The sequence below is a fragment of the Scomber japonicus genome, chromosome 14, assembly GCF_027409825.1.
Source record: "Scomber japonicus isolate fScoJap1 chromosome 14, fScoJap1.pri, whole genome shotgun sequence".
Lineage (NCBI taxonomy): Eukaryota > Metazoa > Chordata > Actinopteri > Scombriformes > Scombridae > Scomber > Scomber japonicus.
The window spans coordinates 11,370,998-11,393,754 of record NC_070591.1 but is presented as its reverse complement, the minus strand read 5'-3'; the positions used below and the strand labels follow the sequence as shown (position 1 = coordinate 11,393,754).

Genomic DNA, 22,757 nt, shown 5'->3' with positions numbered 1-22,757 from the left:
TGTTATATCACTCTTCGTCTTCTTCTTCTATGGCAACACCCTCCTTAACTCCGTAAGAGACAGGACGCAATATACAATAAACTGTTAGCTAACAGTTAGCATGCTCAGAGAACTTTTCCCCGTTCAATAATTATTTATTGAATTCAATCATATAAATATATACAATCCCGAGATCAAAATGGCTCTTAAAATCCCACTGACAATATAATTACACTAATAACTAAAAATTCAGCCTTGCAACAAAACTTTTTACTGGAGAATGTCATGTGGCTTGATTCATATGTTTAGAAAGGAAATAAGTTGGAGCTAGCTCAGACATGTAATAACAGTAATAATAGAAATGTTTTGATAGAAATGAACTAGAAAGTTGGGGAGTTTTATGGATATGGACAAAGCCAGTCTACAGTGATGTAAGTCCCTGCACTGCTGGGCTTGTAGTTTCTGTGGTTTCTTCTGTGCTCATCAAGTCATTTTTCGTTAATTTAATTGAAATCACTGATCTTCTGATAGCAAGTGGTCCAGTGGATGCTGAGCTGTCATAGAACATGGAATTTGTATTGAGTTGCAGAAGCTAGTCGAACAGAGACAAGACCAGACATGACATCAATTGTTTGGCAGATATTTTCCAACTATTTTGTGACTCTTGATGCGCCAGTGTGGAGTCCATAAGATCGCTAAATTTAAAGACATGGCGGGGCAGGGGTGCTTGGGCCCGATCATCGCTCAATACAAATTCTCATTTTGCATTTCTTTCATCTGTCTTTCTAAAAAAATTAAACTGAGGTTTATTTTCCATGTTCTAAGACATGGAATATCAGCTTTGATTTAAAAAAAAAAGTTTTAATTGTCTCATCTGAAGTAGGAGTCTTTTTGTCTCGCCTGTGTTTACAGTGAAAGGTGAAAGGCATGACACTCTTGCTTACAGCAACATGTACACACTGTGGATTTACTGCTGACCCTGGGCACACAAGCTAGCATGCGCCTTGTCAATGTTGTTATGGGATAATCAAGATACATGCATGAGGGACTATTCTGATGCTCCAATGAAACAAGTTGGCCACATAACTAACCTGTCAGGTATTCAAACACTTAAAAAGGTTATATTCTGAGAGGAAAAGGAAGAAATATCAAACTAATCTAAAAAAGGTAGCCACAGTGAATCCCAAAAACTATGGTCACTATTACTACAGATTTATTAAATATAACCCCCATTTTACTGGAAATACATACATCACTGCTCAAGTATTTTACAATAATAATTAATCCATCAATTGGGTCTGCAACAGATTATTTTCAAAATCAATTATTCTGTCAATCATTTTCTAGATGAATTGATTAGTTGTTTAGTCCATACAATGTCAATCAGAGCCCAAGGTGACTTCAAATAAGTAGTTTTGTTCACAAGCCAAAGATATTCAGTTTACTGTTGTAGACGACTAAAGAAACCAAAATATTTCACATTTGAAAAGCTGGAATCAAGGAATTTGGAAAAGAAAATCATAACAAATAACTAATTGGCAATTCAACGATGCAGCTCTACTGCAAATATTTCACCTAGTACTAATACTTATAATTATAATAGTGATAATAATACAAAATAATACATTTTCCATTCACTTTAAAACACAACAGGTACTCCATCTAATGCATGGTATCAGCTTCCCTTCATGGGCACAAATACAATCCCAGTGGTAAGCGCCAGCACTGGTAGTGAAGACAAAAGTGAGGCCATAGCAACGTCCCTCTACGATCCCCTTCTCACACACGTCTCTATTTGTGTCTCTGTAGCTCTACTGCTCTTGGTTTCACATGCGTTAATTTTTAGCTGTTATTATTTCATTCATCTCTTTCACCTCTCGTCTGAACTGTAACCTTCATCAGTCACAGGAGATTACCACCACCCAGTTTCATATTACCCGCAAACACGGTGGGAACAAACATGTGACAGTATTTGTTATCTTCTCGGGTCCTGACTCACCATCTATACACATACAGACCCACGAATCCTTATACAGTAGGCCTACATCAGTTCTTGTGAGGACATTACTTTGACTGCAATGACAACCTGCATGTCGCATTTCAGTTTTACTGTAAACTGAATTTTAGACATGTGTACTATGAAAAAGGCCAACATTCAATAGTTACCTCTAGGAATTTAGAGTTTAAAGATGGAAGAAGCCGCAGGTTTCAGAGGTATTTTACATGTAAGGATATAAACACGAGCACTTACTGGATAAATTAATGAAATCATAGTTTAGTAGTTTAGTTTGTTTAATTTGCTTGATGTCACTTTTGCTGTGAAGAAGAGGCCAATCAGAGTGTCACAGTTGCTAAATTCCACCAAATTTTAGCCCAGACTCCAGAAGTAAACTCACTGAAAAGGTGTCCTGTCAGTTTTTGACCACTGGTAGTGCTATGGAGCTGAGTTTTAGCTTCAGCGGTCATGCAGTGACAATATAATTCACCAACAAAAGTGAGGAAGAAAAATGGAATAGCAAAGAAACATGGGATTTAAAACATTATTAAGAAATGTCTTTATATCTATATATCTATGGAGGAAAGATGTGCATACAACACGTTTGTTAGTCTTACAGGATAACAAACACTGTGTTTTGACAAGAAACACTGAATGTAAATATCACTTTTGTTTATTTACTTAAAAACTCTGCAGGGCACCTTTAGGCTGTTATAGGTTTCCTCAAGAAATACAAAGAGTCAACTTGAGTTTCAGCTTGTGTTAGCAGCAGGAGTTTCGGTCTAAGTGGGTTTGTACCTTTGACTTTTTATAGATGAACCAAATATTGAGTAACAAGCTCGTCAAAGCTTTGGAAATGCTTCAGTTTGAGGTTATCAATATGGCTATGCAGAAAATTAACAAAATATTGTGCTAGTTCCAAAGAGGACCATCAAAGTTGTAAAGCTTCATCCTCCATGTATCAAAATGTCATGGCGATCCACCCAATAGTCATCCCAGAAAAAGAAACACCATACCACCAAAGAGTGAAGTATTTTAAATAAAGGTATTCCGAATCCCTTGTTAACCTTCATTTTTCATTCAATCTGAACTGAGACAATCCTGGGCATTAGGTGCAGCATCATCATCTCATCATTTTTGTCCAGTGACCTCAAACTAAGTGTTCTTTCAAAATATTGGATCGATGCAGAAAGCACCCCAGCCTGTAAAAGTTTGACAGTGCCTTTTACAAGTGGAAGTGAAAACAGACATCACAGCATCCCTCAAAGTAATAACAAGTCTAAATATAAACAGCTGCCAACTGTGGTTTCTTATATTGCTACGGTACTTTCTTTTTTCGCGTTATCTCAAATACACGGTACTGTGTCTAAGCAAACACAAAGTGAGATTAAATGTAAATTAGATTTATTGCAACTACTCTGCCAGCTCACCACATGTCATTAAGTATATTTGAAAGCTTATCAGCATTAGAGCTTTGCGAGCTGTGAGCATGATCCTGTTGGTAATTTAAAGGAGACCTATTATGCTCATCTCTAGCTCTATGTTTGTTATTTTTGGACTCGAGCAGCTTTGTATGATTCCTAGTTCAAAAAACATACTGATTATTTATCTTGCACTGGCCCTTTATGCAGCCCCTCAGTTTCAGCTTTAGGTTTTTTCAGGTTTATCTGGAAACCGGTAGGTGGCTCACGCAGCTTACAAGGTTTTGAGTGAGTCCTCATTTCCTCAAATCTCTATGATGTTGTATGGGTGGTAGAAACTAGCATGACCCATAGAGCCACAATGGCCACATTTATGAGAAATGTGCAAGGTTGGAATACATTTCATTTCTGTTTAACTGTTTTCTTGACAAATTAAGTTTCATGTACATTTCCACAACAATAATTCATGAGTACGTCAGAAGAGTCACACTCATCATTCTGCTGTTCTGCGTTTCGCTTCACTGACATTCAGTTACAAATATTCTAAATTCATGAGTTCTCTAGTAGCATACTGGTTAAGACAGACACTGTCATAACTGCAAAGTCCATGATTCGATTCAGACCACAGACCTTTGTTGCATGTCTCACCCTGTTTCCAGTCTCTCTGCATTTTCCAATATCAAATGAAGGCTAAAAATATCGTATCCTTTGACATTCTTTCAGTCAATGTTCATCAACTATTACTGGCATTCAACATTTCCAAATTTCACATTGAACGTTTCCTGATAGGCTTTTAATGTGAAGGATCTGCAGAAAGTGCAGCTTCCCAGCAATCGAAGGAAATGGAAGTAGTAAAAGTGATTGAAAATAACTGGTGCAACTATTACTGTGGAAATGTGCATTATGACACTGAATTTACCATGTAAACTATTAAAAGTGTATGTAATCCCACCCGAAATGTTTCTTATTCAGCTTTTACTGACTAACCACTGGAATTTGTATGTGCTGGCTGTATTTACTGAAGAATTGATGGTATTACAGCAGTGTTTCAAATGGTTAAAACATCCTATTCATGAAAGGAACATTTAAAAAAAAAAAAAAAAAAAAAAAAGTGATGATGACACCCAAATAAGTGCTAATAATAGATCTGGAGGCAAATACCGGCACCTTTATTCCAGCACATAAATAACACTGCACAGGTTCACAGCCTCGATGTGTCATAGTGCAGCCTTGATCCTCGCTGATAACTAATCACCGATGAGAGAGCAATGCTTCAGCCCTGACAATGACCAGCGCTTAGAGATGACAAAACACACACACACACACACACACACACACATTATCTCCTGGTTATTCCCTGACAGAGGGTGTAAGGCGATCCATTATGTCTTGAGACTGACCGATGGTAAGACACGACAGGTGAACAAAAAGCTGAACACAGCCTTTCATGCTGAATAAAGAATGACAGTTGATGTGGATCATGTCTGACAGTTACACAAGCGATAATTGTTGACACTCTGTATGAGTTAATCCTCCTCAACGGCAAATAATTACACTATTTTAATATTTGCCAGGATTTCTCTACCCTACCCTTCCTATTAAACACAATCTGGGATGTTAGATATTTATCTTGGAACTCGTTGGGAACGTCTCATTTGTTGTCTGTGCAAAAGAGCGACGAGGACAGCAGCACACAGGATCAGATGTTATATGGGCTTGACTTGACACAGTGCAGGCAGTTACAAGGCTCTATGTGAGCAACGAGCTGTGTATGCGCCTTCAAGGAGGCTGGGATGGATTATTCCGCTTGCATCAACACTATACCGTGGCCACTTGCCAGTTAATATAAATCATTTTTGTTTATTTATATTTTCATTCACAAATATCGCTCATTTGTTGAAGCTGTAAAAACATAATGCTCAGTGATGAAAATATTTTGACTAAGGCAAATATATGCGCTGTTAAAACATGCTATGCAGTTCTCCAGCAGGAAGGATGGGACACACTAATATTCTTGTTTGATGTATAACATGTTTCATTTATGCTGTGTACTCCATTAATTAAGGAATTAGTACTTTTTACATTTGTTTATTTTACTTATCTAATCTAATTACTGTAGATTGAAAAAAAAAAGTGCTGACATCAACTCCCCCGTTACTGTGGCAGCTCATTTTGTGATTCTAATTCTCAAGTGATCAAGTGGAGGTTGTGCTTCATCACACAAATGCCTTCACAAAAACCTGATTCACTCACAGCAGCATGAAAGTGTGTCAGGGCCTGAACAGGATTTTTATTGGGTGTAAACTTTTATTATGAGAGGCTGTTTTGATTGTAACCTTGGAAGCAGGCACAAATGCCGCAACAGTGTTGGTGGTTAACAGCAGTACACACTTCAACCAAATGATACAATCACACACACACACTCGACTCCATTGAACACATTTATTGTTGTTGGAGCTGCAGCAGGGATCATCAAAATGATTTTAATTTGAACAAGAGGCGGCAAGCCAGCACCAATTGTTGAGGTGAAATTACTATTAAACATGTAACAGACAGGGTACTGCACAGGAGACAGAACAATAAAAGTGTGTGTGTGTGTGTGTGTGTGTGTGTGTGTGTGTGTGTGTGTGTGTGTGACCAAATGTGGGTGTGTGTTTGTGCGTTAGCTGGTCAAACATCCTCCTCTTGGGAAAAGAACAGCCTTGTGCAAGAAGCCCTTAGTGCAAATGTAGATAATGACAACAAAAGGTGAACCAATATTTAAACAGATGACCTAATGTGTGTGTGTGTGCATACGTTTTTGTGTGTATATCTTTGCATTTAAAGCAGGAGTGCTTTTTTTTTTTTTAAAAAAAAACATTGTCAACATGTGCTTACTTCATCCGGTCTCCCCTCAAGTATACTCCATTTAAATTGTTTTAAGCGTCACACAACTCCTGTGAAAGGACTCGTCTCTCTATCAGAATTATATCCATTAAGTCTGATATCATCTGGAAAGTCTAGACAAGCTGCGCAATTTATTTTTATCACCCTTCCAGTTAGCAGAGTGCTAACTGGAAGTTAGCTGGAAGTCTACATTCATGAATTAATCCAGCTAGTATGGGAATGTCAAACCCAACACCTGATTAAAAGCTCTGTGAAATACAGAGAGATTTATCTGCATTGATAGCCTTAATCAACCTCATGTGAACTTGTCTGGCAAGGGCTTGAAAGTAAAGGACGTTCATTTATATGTAAAGGTTCTGCACTGCAGATTTACAGCATAATTGAGACATCAATGTGGTTTCCTGGTTCTGGTCATATTATACCTGGTTTGCATCTTGTAAAATGAACAGTGAAAAGCGAACACCAATAAAATGGTCAGATATGCAAAGTGACATATTGTAGGCAGAAGCGTCTAGTTCCTGGATAATGACCAACTTTAAAAAGATTAAATTAAAAAAAAGGGGGTGGGGGGTGGGGGTGGGTGAGACTAAGTGAAATGAGAAAAAGAGTGTGATGTGGTTAAACAAGGCAGAAACAGCAATGTTTAGAAATATGTCGCTCAGAATAATGAAAAGGCAACTATCCTGCACAAAATCTAGAATATTTTCAAATTGATTTACTTTTCATGTTCATTTCTGCTCAGTCTTCACCTATTTTACGATAAATAACTACAGATGGAACCATCAGATCTGTGTAAAACGATGAGGAGACTGTAAAGCTCCTCAAATTACAACATAAAAACCAACATAGATGTCATATTTCCATCATGTCTTCTAATTGTTGTTGACTGGCGCTCTTTTAATCATCTTGTTCCGCACTCTTCTTCTGCAACGTTTCAATGCCACCCAACTAGAAAATAAGCGCACCAGCTGTTTGCCTCGACGACCCAAACAAGCTCAAATACTAGCATAATGTAGGCGGATGGAAATGCGCATTCATTTAAATTACATTTTTTTACAATCTTGTGTAAATTTGGTTAACATTTTTCACTATATTTGGATGGAAACTAAGCTAATGAGCCGCAGCTTTTCACTGAAGGACATGTTTCTTCATTATAATTGCAGGGGAATTAATTAGGAGTTATTCCAACATACACAGTCCTAGTGACAGAAAAACTCCTTAGCACCATACATGTATGTGCATTCATCTGTGGCTGAAAATAGTGCCTAAAAATTGCACTCTACACTCCTGTTTTAATATTCTCCAAAATCTTCCAAGCTATTTAAGGTCACTACTGAGCATTTTTATTATATATTTGTGACACGATTTACGTCTTTTGACTCGAGGCTGACTCGAGACAGACAGAGACTGTCTCCCTATTCATTGAGTGTCTGTGTACGTGGGCGTGTTCACACAGGTGATCAAATTTATGTCACACAGGCACAGAAAGTGTAGCTGGTTTAGGTCTTTTGATGGGATTTAACAGCAAAAAATAAATAAATGCTGCAGAGATGATGCATCTTTTAAAAATCCCAAATTCATGCTGGAAGTCAGTCTGACAACGCAGCACAAACTCCATATACTGTAGCTGACCTTTCATTGGGACAACTAACACAGGTCCGGGCTGAAGCAACTTTGTACTGATCACGCTCTTTTTTTAGCTTATGACTAGCAGAGGCTTTCTCTCCTCCTTTACTCTTACAAAAGCACACAGATTTTACTCTTTCCATTTTTACTGAATCCCTGATGTGGTTTACCATCGAGTCAGATTAAAGCCATCAAAATGACAATAAACAAAAAGTCACACATTTTTCAGAGACATTTTCTGGGAAACATCATTTCATCTGACTGACAGCCGTGCGTTCAGTGTGGGTTTCGGCAGGCTTGGGGACTTGAGATTTCCATGGTGCAGTCAGATGCACCGTGTTACTTTTCATTGTACATGACACCTATTGAATATGGTAGCCAAGTTTATGTAATCTTGGCTGTCAGGTGTGAAGGAGAGGATGCGCATAAGCTGGCTGTTACCATGGAAACAAGCTGCTTGATTGACAGCATGACAGAGAAGGTGATCAGGAAATAAATAAGAGAAATCCTGGCCAATTATTCTGTTTAAAAAATAGCATTAGCAAAATAATAGTAAGTAGTTATAATTATCCATTTTTTTCTTTTTTTACTTATTTATTCATTACTTATTTACATACTAATTACTTATGTACTTAAAAGAAACTATTTATTACTTATGACTTATTACTAACGTGTTGCTTATAATATTTGGTGTTTTTGCTTGAAAAATGACTAATAAGATTAATCAAATATCAAAAGAGTCATAGTCATAGTTTCAATTTAACTAACTGACAGAGACTGAGAGACAATATTTTGAAGACATGAAGAGACTAGTGACAGAGAGCTACTGAGAAATAAGTTTCTTTCAAGCTCAACACCTTTTAGTTATAAAAAAGATCACAGCTCACGAGATAAATGCTTGTTGATGCTTGAGCTGAGATATATAATAGGAGGAGTCTCCACACACTCTGTTCATTTATTGAGGCAAGCTTTCAGTCAATGACCTGCTTCAAGCTCCACAGTCCACACATGAGCAAATCTGCTGGCACTGAAGAAGCAAAGAGGGACAGACAAACGAGACCCCCTGCATGACTCACACACACTGACGTGACATAAACTGACAAGGAAGCGCAGCCACACTCGAACACACACACACACACCTGAGATTCTCTAATGTAATGTAATCCAATGAAGTGGTGGCAGGCAGTCTTCACTATGAACTAAAACTATGTTTCCACAGACTGATGAACACTGGAGGCCAAGCGGATGTGAACAAAGAAATGCACAACAATGACCTTGAGGTTTAAGTTGAAAACTGCCTAATAGAACCGTTGGCATTTTATTCTGGCAGGAGACATTTGTCACATTCCTCTCGCTCTCTCCTCATATTTCTATCTCTTTCTATTTTAGGGCTGTAACTAACAACTATTTTCATAATCAATTAATATGTTGATTATTTTCTCAATAAATCTGTTAGACCATTTGACCACAAAATATTGAAATGGTGAAAAACAGCAATGACTGTTTCCCAAAGCCCAAGGTGTCCCAACCAACAGTCTACAACCTAAATATATTCAAATTACTATCTCAACTACAGAATACAGCAAAAATGTCCAAAACTACTGAAATAAAAAAACCCAAATCCACAGGACCAGCCTGAATCAAACTAAACAGCATCAAAACAATATTGACAGCAAAAAAAATCATTAATCAATTGATAGAAAATTAACTTATTTATCAAACAGAAATGTCAAATAGTTGCTGGTTCCAGACTTCATAATAATACTGGATACATTAGAGGTTTTGGACTCTTAGTTGAAAAAAACAAGCTATTTAAAGGTATGATCATTGGGTTTAATAATTAGTGATGGACAATTCATACATAAAAATGATAATCAGCTGATCATTTTAAAGCCAAAATGCCAGAAATGTAATTTGTTTCAGCTCTTCAGGAGTGACCATTTGACGGGGTTCTTTGTCCAATTAGATATTATATTAAATATATTGGGGTTTTGGTCAAAACAAGCAATTGAAATATGTCGACTAAACGATTAATAGAGAAAATATCACACAGAATAATGGATGATGAGAACAATCCTAATATTACTATGTTTATTTCATTTTTTTATGGTTAGTTGCTGTCCTGCCTTATAGATTCAGCTTCTAGAGACACCCCATGTCCTCATCCAGCACTCTATGGCAAATGAAAATTTTATTCAAGTTGGCTCCTACACCATGCCATATGCCTCGGACAGGGGGGATAATGATGAGCAGATAGGACAGAAAAGAGGGCAAGATGAATATGACAGGAGGGCAGTCTTGGAAACACACTCACAGCCACACTCAGCTACTGTCCTGCACCAAAGTCTTGATGAAAGAAGAGGAAGGTTTGCGTGCTGTGAGAAGACAAAACCATCAATGTGTTACTGTACACTGCAACATTTCTGCTTTTGAGCTTATAACCCTGACTTCTCACTGTCTCTTTACAGATCAACATCTTTCTCTTTCCATATATGACTCTCTCACTCTCTCCCTCTCATCAAATATTCACAGTTGGTCTCATTAAACATTCACCACGCAGCGCTGCTACGTTTATCTGCCCTCCGCCAATCAGCCTCCAGCGAGTGCACTAGAAGCCCACCAAAAGCCTGAAAACTAAAATACACACACACACACACACACACACACACACACGCACACACACACAATCGTCTGCCTGCACAGGCTGCGATGCGGCAGCTTTGCAGAGAGGGGAGGAGATGACAAGGAAGAGGGAGGAAGAAGTGGCAGAAGAAAGAAAGAGCACAAAAAAAAAGAAAAAGGAATGGTTGCTGAGGGAGAGATGAGACACATGAAAGAAAATTGGATGAAGAAAGGAAGCAAAAGGAAAGGGGGGAAAAAAAGAGAGCATGAGGGTCCGCTCTTCAGCTCTTGTCCATGTTCACCGAGAGCAGAGCAGCCTTGCACTTCAATAATTCAACAGCGAGACGAGTGCCGCCTGCCTCCCGCCCCCTTCTCTTTCCCTGACATCACAAGGCCTTACCTAATAACAGTGTAAAAATACACTCACGTCACAGTTCAACACAGCACTGACACATAATTGTTGCTAAAAATAACATGAAATACTGCAGAGATAGATCGGATCAGTCTGCGAACAATACTCTGTTTGGGTATTAATGACATATCTGGATGTTGTGGGGTGACCCTAAAATCAGGTGTTGCATCTCAAAATTACTGTGCTTGCATTCACCGTCCTTTTTTATTTACATTTACACAAAACAGGCTGCAGATGGTATCACTGAATCATAACAAATATGAATCTAATCAGGGATGAAATCAATGAAATCGTGAATATATATAATGATATGACAAAATGAGTTTCAGAGTAATAAACTAAATCCTTTCTCTGCCTCCTTGCAAGCCTACAGAGCACACCTATATTGTAAATTGTATAGAAGTGATGTATTACATGCTCAATTGTTGATGAGGTTAATGTGGAGAAGAAGTAAATGTTTACATTTACTGGTGGAGGTGCGAAGCTGGAATATACAGTATATATATATTCTAATGTAAACTGTAACTGTTAGGGCTGGGTATCGGCACTCAATACCCTTTAAGGTATCGACCGAAATTAATCAGAACCAAGTAGTATCTAAACGTCTCCTCTCCTGTCTAGCGATACCTGCAATCGATCCTTTTTGTACCCAGAACTAGAAAATATGACTGTTTGTATGGACTTGCTCACAGCCAATCAACGCAAGCATTGTTCAATTTAATGCAACATGTGATTGGCCCACTGCTACAGCAGCTACAACACATCTGTGGTGGTGAATTTGTGGTGAATTTGAGTTAGCGCGCTATGCAGTTGAGCAGCCAAGATGCCACCTAAACGCTCCAAAGTGTGTCTACACTACACAACTAGTACACTGGATAGCACTAAATGTGGAATGGGTATCAAATGAAGTACTCAGTTGGTATCAGTATCACTTTAAGGGTACTTGGATTGGTACTGGTTTTGTCATTTTTTAAACAATACCCAGCCCTAGTAACTGTGTGCACCTCATGGAGTCATGTGATATTTGCTTCTTTGAAATCATACAAAAAGCACTGGAGATCCACATATTAGCACTTTGATGGAAAATTGTGGTTTGTTGTACCCATGTTGTACCCAGTAACTTACAACCAAAAGCTGGAACACCAACTTATTCCTCAAATATGTACAACCAGTAATACCACTAATGAGCCTAACTGGTATAAAACTTTAAAGCATGCTGAACTTCTCGCCACACCCTAATCAGTGATGACAAAACTGGTTTCTTCACAACGCACCAAAGCTGCAATACCCGTTTTGACATCAATTTTCTTTAGAATTTCAGACCTATAAAAGAGAACCATTTACTAACCCACACCACATTCATTTTCTTGTTCTAACCCTTTTTTGACCATTACATACAGGATATAACTGGAAATGTACTGCAACATCATCCGTGGATGCAGTAAAAGCAGAAGATGGGTGATGACAAGGATTCTTATAAATGGAAAGCTACGAACGAACGCTGAGTGGGCAAAGTGGACTTCCTCATATACGATACAATAAATTGTAGCGGAAGAGTTACTGTAATGAACCTCCTGTCAGAAAAGAGATATGAAAGGTTTGTCTAAACTTCCTTTTATTGCATTTTTTTAAACCTAACCACCGACTTCTGGTTTATCATTGTGCAAAAATGGATTCAGGTTTCTGCATAAGATGTATAAAAAGTCATTAGGAGTCCACACACATTTTTAAAAAGGGGGCTGCTTTATCTCCCCTTGCCATCAGAGGATGCACAAGACATGTGACAGCCCTCCACCACTAAACTAAAAGTAACATCAGTTTATGAATACACTTCCCTTCTTAACTTCTGCTTCCCACAATTCTTATCATGTAGTCACTGTTGCCTCAGGCTAACAATAATTGTCATTATCTACTTCTGTAAACTGATGCTAGTGTGTCGCCACCTCTTATCTTGTGAACTACACTATTTCAGTATCAGCAGCCTTGAACTGAAGGAACATTTTCATATCTGAGTAGGTACCTATGCAAGTATTTGGCATTTATTCTGTAAGATGAGCAATCAGTTCGACACCTTGAGGGAATAATGTTTTTCATTTTAGAAAATGCCAGAGAGCAGAATTGTATCAGTCTGGGTAATGAATGACTGTAGCGTGTATTATTAGGTGTAGCTTGTCTATAAATACAGTAAAATATGTACTGTGGGAAGTAATTAGCTACAGGGTGGCTTCATCATACAACATCTGGGCCATAGCTATAACATCATAGCTGCAACTACAATCGTTTTGATTTTCAAATCAATCGATTAGTTGATTGGTTTCTAAAATAAATAAAAATAAAAAGTTGCTCACTGCTTCCCAAAGGTCAAGATGACATCCTCAAATGTTTTGCTCTGCCTCAACATACTCTTCAGATTCATTTTACTGTCACAGAAGACTAAATATACCAGAACATTTCTTAAGAAATTTGTCAAAACTTAAGCAGTTCATTTTCTGTCAATCAATTAATTGACTTGCAGCTTTCAATTAATGCTCTGTCATCCTATTTCACTGAACTTAAAGATTGAGATAAAGATAGATCAGTTAATTCATTCTGCAGCCAAAACACTAATCTATCATTTACGTTTTGCTTATCGCCATATCAAACATTTTTAAGATGTCTGTACATGCGGTAGTGTTCTGCTAAACTGTAAATTAATAAATTGATCTTAATGTTTCTCTGCCTCTTTTTATTGCTGAAGCATGATCAGGCACTTTAACCCCAAAATGTATAAACAGTACTGAGTTCATGTTTTAAAGGCATAATACTATTAAGGTTCATTAATGAGAAAATGTCACCAAAACAGAAAAATATGACTCAAAAGACATTGAAATTACAATACTAGCTAAATCTAAAGTGTCCTTAATGTGTGTCTCTGTCAACGTGCACGTCTGTGAAAGTCAGCGGACGTGACAGACCATGTGTGTGTGTGTATCTGTCTGAGTGACGGTGTGCATGCAATGCTGCACGACCCAGCCATAATCGCTGACCTCACTGTCAGCTAACGTGCCCTTCCTCAACCACATAGAGTAGAGCTTAATCCTGCTCTCTCTCTGTCTCACACACACACACACACACACACACACACACACACACACTTCATGAGTACAAGCGATTCGCCCAGACATCAAGCCACCAAAGCCGATACACTGCACGTTCAGTGTTTGCAAACAGTAACAAGCACCACGGAGGCAGAGATCAGACTAAACATGTACCATACATGTGGATTTGTTAACTCACTCACATGCTGTGTAATAGCTGTACAAAGTGACAGCGAGGGTCCGGACCTCCTGCTGCTGCAGTGCTGCAAGTGGCAGGTTTTTCCCCCATTCGGTCGTCATTTCAGCTTTTTCTTCTTCTAACTCTAACCCTAACCACTCGGGCCATTCCTAAATAATGTAAAGATCCTATGTGTTTATATGACCACCATTTTCAATTATTTCTTTGTTTCTGAAAGATCACGTTATGTCTGTGATGTTGGCATGGCGAATGGCTAAAAGTACTGCAATACCCATGAGCCTTGATCACTGTTGCTATGGAAAAAAAGCCAGACCCCGAAATTAGAACTGAACTGATTTATTCTGTAGATCAGTAAATAAATCTCAACAGTGTAATCTTTAGATTCAGCTCACCGTTCATGTTGCACGTGACCAATTTTATGCTCAGTAATTGGCTGTTTCATACGGAAATGCACCTTGGGGAGTTGACCCTGACATTTTTATATACGGTCTTGTACCTTCGACTTTTTAAATCAAAGAACCAGATACATCATACATCATTATGACTGAACTAAGAGAGTTTGCATGTCAATCCAAGATGTAGAAGAGTAATGTAATGTTGTCTATGGGAAAAATTAAAGGGATCTCTACAGAAACAGGGGCACCAGCTAAATCACTCATCGCTGCACTGCTGGTCAGACAGTGGGCTGACGTTAATACTTCTATGGTATGCTTCACCCTGTGACACAAATGTAATGAAAGCAAATACTGCAGACTAAGAAAAACTGTCAACACAATTTCATTCATTTACAAGGTCAAAGAAAATCTGTGTGCAGAATTTTCATATATTGTTCAACCCTGTGTGAACTCTGGCAAGCTTTTTACATCATTGACCAACCACCTTGACAGTATGTGAGAGAGCAATCGATACTGATGTCTCTTGAATAAACCGTCTTAACTTATTGTGCACATGGCAACTGAGATAACGAGCAGTCAGCAGGTAGTCACCAAGCTTCCAGCTGTCACATCAAGAAGCATAAATGAATTAGCCATGATGGTGCATTACCAGGCCTTGGCAGTTTACATAGCAAGTACAGAACGATTGTAACCAGTATAAATGATGGCCATAAAATAATTAAAATAAGACCTAAGCCATAAGACACTGGATTTATCCTTCAACACAAGGGTGTCTTAGTCGCTTTTCTCTCTGCCTTTTAGCTTTGTGGGCATGGTGTGTGTGTGTGTGTATGTTGAGGGAGGGAGGGAGAACATGCTTCTCGGTTTGTGAGGAACACATTGGCAGTGCCAGCACATTTCAGCTCTAGTTGTGGGCACTGCGCACTAGAGGAGAGACGAATGTGTGTGTGTGTGTGTGTGTGTGTGTGTGTGTGTGTGTGTGTGTGTGTGTGTGTGTACTTGAATCTCACAATGTGAAACTGTAAACAGACAATTTTGTCTTGTCTTGTACGTATGTAGTTAAGTGTGAGAACCGTTGAGTAGGTGAGAGAAAAATGTGTGCAAATGTGTTTGTGCTACAAGTGAGAAAAGAGCATTCGTGTGTGTGTGTGTGTGTGTGTGTGTGTGTGTGTGTGTGTGTGTGTGTGTGTATATGCGTGTGATAAATGTGACCACAACCCAGAGACACGCACGTCTCTCTGTCAGACAGCCTATTGGAAGAAGAGTTTCACCCCTGCTGTTGCCGGGTTACTGGCTCCGGACCACTGGCAGCAAAGCCCTTCACACAATACACACACACACACACACACACACGTGTATATATGTATATATGTGTGTGTGTGTATATATATATATATATATATATATATAAATATATATATACACACACACACACACACACACACACACACACACACACATATATATGTGTATACACACAAACACACAAGAAATCAAATCGCCTTGTGGGAACGTTTTTTAAGATTTTTCCTCAAATCAATCTTTTGTTTAGAGAGAAAGGGAGGGAGGGGACAGGAGAAGGGAGAAAACAACATTAAAAAAGGAAGAGAAAATGAAATGGGTGGGTGTGTTTGAGAGGGGGAGAGGCAGACAGAGCAATTCAGCCAGCATCTCCTGGGAGAAGAGCAGCCCAATCAGTCCAGAACTGGCCCTGATCTGCAGATCACATCATCAGTCAACCTTCGGTGGCCCGGTCTGACGCTTACTCACACAAACATGCAAGCACACACAGATTTAACACACCAACACGCTCACACACCAAGACAGGAAGGCTTACAGCAATGGATCGATGGGATACGTTTGCAAATATGAACACATGTGACAAACAAAACCATCAACAGACCAAAACACGCTCAGATTGGGCGATATAATGCCATGACACACACACAGTATAACAGGCTGACGAGCTACAACGACAACAAATCTGCCACAAATATGGAAGCATTTCAACAAGTGTGACAATAATGAGGACAAACACATTCAGGCTGACAATAACTGGCAACTTCATGAATCTGAATAGACCATGCCGACTTAAAGGGGAAAACCCTTGTTTTAGTGGCAACGTCTGAAGCCCAACATCTGGCTGAAAATGAATTCTGAGCAGAACATCGGACTAGTCAAAGTCAAATTAACTACCACTTTTGGACATAAAATGCATGCTAAATGATATGCTGACATTAAGCAGGTATGATATGTATAGGGACCAACAGATATATCACTGAATAATCTTATTAATCCTTGTTTAGATATATAAATGCTTATTTTTCACAATGATCCTTAAAACACCTGTGACACAAACGTTAAGCTCATTGTGGCACTAGAGGAGTCATTAGGATTAATCATCTGGGGACCATGAAAAAACAAAACATTTATGGCAAATCTTCCAATAGATGTTGATCAATGTCAATCTGGTGGAACGATCAGCGGGTCAACAAAAAGAAAAAAATAGATGCCTCGCTCCGTGACTGGAATGTAATGATACACCATCCATACACACAACTACGGCAGGTCTGGTACGAGGAAGTCGATCTGTAAACTGTGATGGACATTTACAACATACAGCTCAGGTAATGATTTTACTGTTGACCTTTGTTTGCTCTAGCCTGGCAGTTTGTTGTTTGTTTTGTCTGATAGATTGCTTGTGATTTTTTCAGCGATATTGAAACATTCCTAGATCTCAGTAATCACTATGTTATCATGACCAAAAGAAATAATAGATCAAAGTTGTTGTAAAGCCAGAATTCTTTTCAGTCTCACAGAGTTAAGAGTTGAAGATATTTTCGGTAAAGGGTCAAGCTGGTGCACATATGGCATTTAACAGAGTCCCACAGTAACCATAACAAACCAAAAATGGTCGCAGACAACATCCAAAGCTCGCTGAACCTCACTGTGCAACTTAAACCGCAGCGGTGTAGCCGTGCCAAGTCCAGCTTTTCAGGAATCTCCACTGACAAGGAGAGGACAGAGCGCTCTGCTCACTGATCTTAAGGAAATAAACTAACAAGCCTGTAGCTGAAAGGACTTCTCACAGCAGCTACTGTCAGCTTTCAGTTTGCATAAATTCATGATGCTCCTTGACTGTAACGCTGAGCCACTCAATCAATATCCACTGGGGGGGGGGGGCAAGAATTTCAATTCTTATCTACTGTGATTCTGAATTGATTCACGAATATCAAAAATTGATTTTCTAAATATCAGTTAATATTGTGACAGAACGAAAAAGGCAGAACTCAACTGCGAGTGCAGTGCAGTGCCGGGAATGTCTACAGTGCACACACTAAAGTTCACAAAAGGCAGTTCATGTTTTGATTTAATGACTTTGTGAGATGAACATGAGGTATATTGTGAATGTTAGCAGAGCGGAGCAGTAACAAACGAGACCGACTTACCAACACACAATGCAGCATTAAACCACTTGAATCAACTCTGGGGTGAAGTAAATAACTCGGTGCTCAGTCTGTCTCACCTCAGAAATCCTGCACCTGCTCAGCATGTTATACAATGATGTCTTTCCTCAGAGCTAACAGTGCAGCAGAGAGGCCGCTTTGCACTACTGGAGACATGACGTTAATAACACAGCAGAGCACACTGCCTCCCCCTCACTTTGTTGTTCTCATACAGTCAGGAGACTGTAAAATGCTTTCAAATTAAATAATTAAAGCTACCTAGCCAGTTATGTTTCTTTTTTTTTGTCAGATATGATTTGGCAAACAGTACACTGGAGGCAAAAGACAGAAAATAGTGCCTGCTTTTCTATTCATTCAATCAATAACCAAAAACCAAGAATCTGAATCAACTCGTGACATTCCCGAAGATTCATAGCTTTAATATCCGCTGCACTTACCTCTTGCTGAGAGCTTTTTTGTGTTGATGATTTTAGCAGCATATTCCTGGCCGGTGGACTTCTTGACGCATCGCCGAACGATGGAGAAGGCACCCCTAGATCAGAAAAAAGAAAAGTCTGTGAAACTCCCCAAACAAAACTCACCATTAAATATGTGTGTCACAGCTAGAGATGCAATGATTAATCAATAAGTCGAACGACAAAAAATTAATTGGCGATAAATTGAGATATTTGAGATATCTTTGGTTCCAGCTTCTTAAATGTGATTATCTTCTGGTTTCTTTATTCTTCTACAGTATGATAGTAAACTGAACATCTCTGGATTGTTGTTTGTTTGTTTGTTTGTTTGTTCAGTTGATGACTGTCAGTCAGGACAAAACAAGACATTTAGGTTGCATTATGGGGACACTTTGTGAGACTGTAATTGACATTTTTCAACTAATCAACAGAGAGGGGGAAAGTGCATAGCTGCTTGCTGAACCCTTCACATGCTCAGGGCATGTAAGAATCACATACACCTAAAGAAAGAACAGAAAGGAAGTCACATGCATAATTGAAACTGTCTGATATTCTTGTGTGTGAGATGTGAGAAGAGGTCCTGGCTACTAGTGCGTGACAGGGGAGGAAGAGGGCTTGCTCCATTGTGAAAGGACCCAGTCATTAGCGTACAGGAAGAAATGTGAGGAGAGCTACAGGGGGGAAACGAAGCCACTGAGGAGGTAGAATTAATTTCTTTCTTTTTTTTTCTTTTTTTTTTGCACAGACGCCTCCTTTAAACTCTCTGGAAGGTGGAGCAGCTCTATTAGAGCACGCAGCGCAGAGATTAGATATTACACAGTGGCTTTGTAGCCAGGATATTCACTGCAAAACCGAGGTGTCCTTTCATGTTTAAACCCTGTATGCAGCAGCATGTGTGAAAATGTGCAACCGCCACAGTGTTGTTTGCAGCAGCCCTCTTCTCTCCCTCTCTCTCTCTCTCTCTCTCTCTCCCTCTGTCTTGGTTTGACATATAAGGTACAGTAGCCCTGCAGTCTGCTTACAAATGCACACAACAAAAAACAGACACACAGCTGGATGTTTGATGCCACCTGCAGATAAATTGACAAACAAGTTGCCCCTCTACACGGATGTTTCACACCTTATGGGTTACAATGTGGTCACGGTGCGATACACCTTTAAATACGCGCGAAGAGGATTAAATACAAGCCGTAGCGCTAACATGAACCTGCCCACAGCTTACTGTTGCTTAGGGAGCCTGTCTACCCTTCCCTGTTTTTTGACAGCCCCTCTCTCTCCCTCTCTCCTGCCTTGTCAACACTGGAAGTAAACGCGCACAATGGCAACAACAGCAGCAGCAGAGGAGAGAAAAGCGTGCAAACACTCACACATAAACGCGCGCGCACGCACATATACACACACACACACTGAATGCAACAAGACAACAGCAGTGGTGCTCTGGCGGTCGCTTACTTTCCGAGTTCCTCGTACAGCTGATACTCGTCTGTGAATCTGGTCGAGGTTACAACTGTAGCCATGTTGACTGAAGTGACCGGGGAGAGAGAGAAAGAGGGGGGAATATGCCTCGCGCAGGTTTTTGGGAGGAGAACTAGTGAAGGCAGAGAGAGAGGGAGAGAGAGAGAGATACAGGGGGAAGACAGGCTGAGAGGCTCAGAGAGAGGAGCAGAGAGTGGGAGGGGAGAGGGGAGCGAGCTGTAGTAGCGAAGATCCTCTATTATGAAGATGAGCCACTCTGTGTTTTTTTGTTTGTTTTTTTTTCAATTGAAAGGAAAATTAAAACTGGTTTGCAAAATGTGGGCGTTAACCATCCTTTATATTCAGGAAGGCTTTTTCATCAAACCTCTTATTTTCTCTATGTTGTGTGTTTTGTGTATTTAATACTGTATACTTTTCTCAAATCCTAAATCTTTCTTTTTTTCTTTTTCTTTTTTTTTAATACACAGTACCAGTCAAAAGAGAAAGTGTGTCCAAACTTTTGACTAATACTGTATGTTGAAGTCACTTTTTCGGTACAGTGACTTTAACCAGCTCCTGACTGAATCTGAGCGAGTTTATATCAATTTAAGAGTGCCTTACTTATTATTTTATTTATATGTGCATTCTTTCCGGAAAAATAGTTAATAAGGACCAATATAAATTACTACTAATGTTTGCAGTAGTCATACAATGCAGTAAAATTGAATGCTTCATTTGCAAAGTTACAGGTACTTCCTCTTTGTGATGGCGTCAGATTATTTGAGCACATCCACAAACAGCTGTCAGTTGTCTAGCCTTTGTTGATAAGGAGCGTTCACATTGTCCACACACGAGAAAAATAAGTGAAACCCAACTATTGCCTGTTCACGTAGCCTCTGGAACCACAGGAAGTCTTAAAGAGACAGGAACTAAAGTGGCCAGTTTCAGACAGAGGCTGAACCAAGCAGCAACTATACTTAAGCTTGAGGCTGGAGTCATTGAACATATGTCTGTTTAACGTTATGTTTTAGTTGTACAAATGTACATATGGACACATTTTCAACCAATGATAAAGAACAGCATACAGCTGCAACTTGGTCATTGTGTCAATTTTTTATTTTTTAGATTTCTACCACAAACTCAACAGCATATTTTGTTAGACTGTGCCTGGTTAATATCCACCTCTTTAAGATTCAACACTTCCAAGTTTTCAATGTGACATTGCTGTAGGATCATCAACCTCTACACATCTTAAGGGTTGCAGCTGGTTGTTATCTTCCCCCTCCTGGGGGACAGAAATAATATAGGAGTGAGACCTCTGTCATCTATTTCCTCTTTGGCAATAGTGGTAGAGGTGGGTTGTTAGCAACGCGAGATCTTTTCTGGTATATTTGAAGCTACAGATCCAGGTTCAGTTTCAGCATCTCTCCTTTTCCATTTCTGATTCATGTGCACAAAAGTAGAGCTGACTCCAGAACAGCTGACGAAGGCAGCATCCTCTGAAGTCATGAAGTGAGATGTGATGCCGCAATATTTTAATATTGGCACGAAGCAATGAGCTGCATGGCCACTATATTATGATTTTGAGTCACAATACAAGGCTGATAAAAAGAAGGAATGGGGGATGGGGTGGGGGCTCAGCTCAGACGCCCCCTCAAAATGTAGCACTGGGAGACAGTAATAATCCACTGTTAAGATTTAGTTTCAGCTCTCTGCTGTTTCTACACCATTTTAGACATCATATGCAACAATTAAAATGAATACTTAACAAACACATGACTCAACAGATTCCCTCTTTTAAGTATCAAGCTTTTGCAATCATTGATGTTAACTTTGCCTCACAGCTTTCTCTTGACAATGACATTGTGTCCCAAATACAGAACATTTAAAGATATATTCACTGAATTGTCACATTATTCTAGTTTAAATGGCCTGCTGCTGTCCTCATTTATTTCTTTACTATATACCTATAATGTCCAGTCACTGTAACGTCACACTGTGTTAGCGTTACCCTTAAGCCTGTTCCCCTGTGACAGTGTGTTTGCATAAAGGCTATCACCTTCACAGCCAAATGCACATGCTGTCTTTCTCTGTCTTGTAATGTTGCTTTTACCTATCTATGTTTTTATTTTTTAAATTTTTTTATTATTTACTCTTCCCACAATCATAATTGTCACCCTAATTTTATCATGGTCATCACAACACCCCCGCAGTTATTTAACAAAACGCAATTTCACCAAGGATTTTGTTTAAAAAATGCCTAAAATAAATACAAATAGAGACAAAATGTGCTCAGGGAGCTGAGGCTTCGATGCAGATCGTGCACAGTTTTGGGGATTTTTAACAGTAAGCTGGAGCCTCATTGTATAAGAGACAGGGAATTATACTGTATGTGTTATGTAATGGCCTGCTGCACTGTAAAGGTTTATCTGCGCTTTCATGAATATCTCATGAGGGGTATTAATATATTCTCTTGGCACTGTGTTTAAGTATGTATGTGTGTGTGTGTGTGTGTGTGTGTGTGTGTGTGTGTCATTACAGCAGCACACACACTTCAGTAGGGTAAGGTAAAGTATTAATGATCATATAAAATTCATTTTTGATTAAGACGATGCATTGATTAATCCACATATGGTTTTATATTACTATCTCAAAGATGGTTCTCTAGTATCATATGATGCATAAAAGCCCTCATCCACCCAGAAATGTGTTTTGATTGTTACATTATTGTCACATGAATGAGCAGAGTTTAAACACTAGAAGGCTG

General features: G+C 39.1%; 1 protein-coding gene across 3 annotated transcripts in view; it reads right to left on the bottom strand.

Annotated features, from left to right (window-relative positions):
• Nucleotides 1-20,142, bottom strand: part of camk2g2 (calcium/calmodulin-dependent protein kinase (CaM kinase) II gamma 2) — a 73,237-nt gene extending 53,095 nt beyond the window's left edge. For all 3 annotated transcript variants that reach the window (XM_053332740.1, XM_053332738.1, XM_053332739.1), the window contains exons 1-2: nt 19,988-20,142; nt 18,518-18,612 (exon numbers count right to left, since the gene is read on the bottom strand). In XM_053332740.1, coding sequence (XP_053188715.1) covers nt 18,518-18,612; nt 19,988-20,052 — 160 coding nt within the window. In that variant the 5' untranslated portion in view covers nt 20,053-20,142. The remainder of the gene's footprint in view (nt 1-18,517; nt 18,613-19,987) is intronic.
• Nucleotides 20,143-22,757: the final 2,615 nt, after the last annotated feature.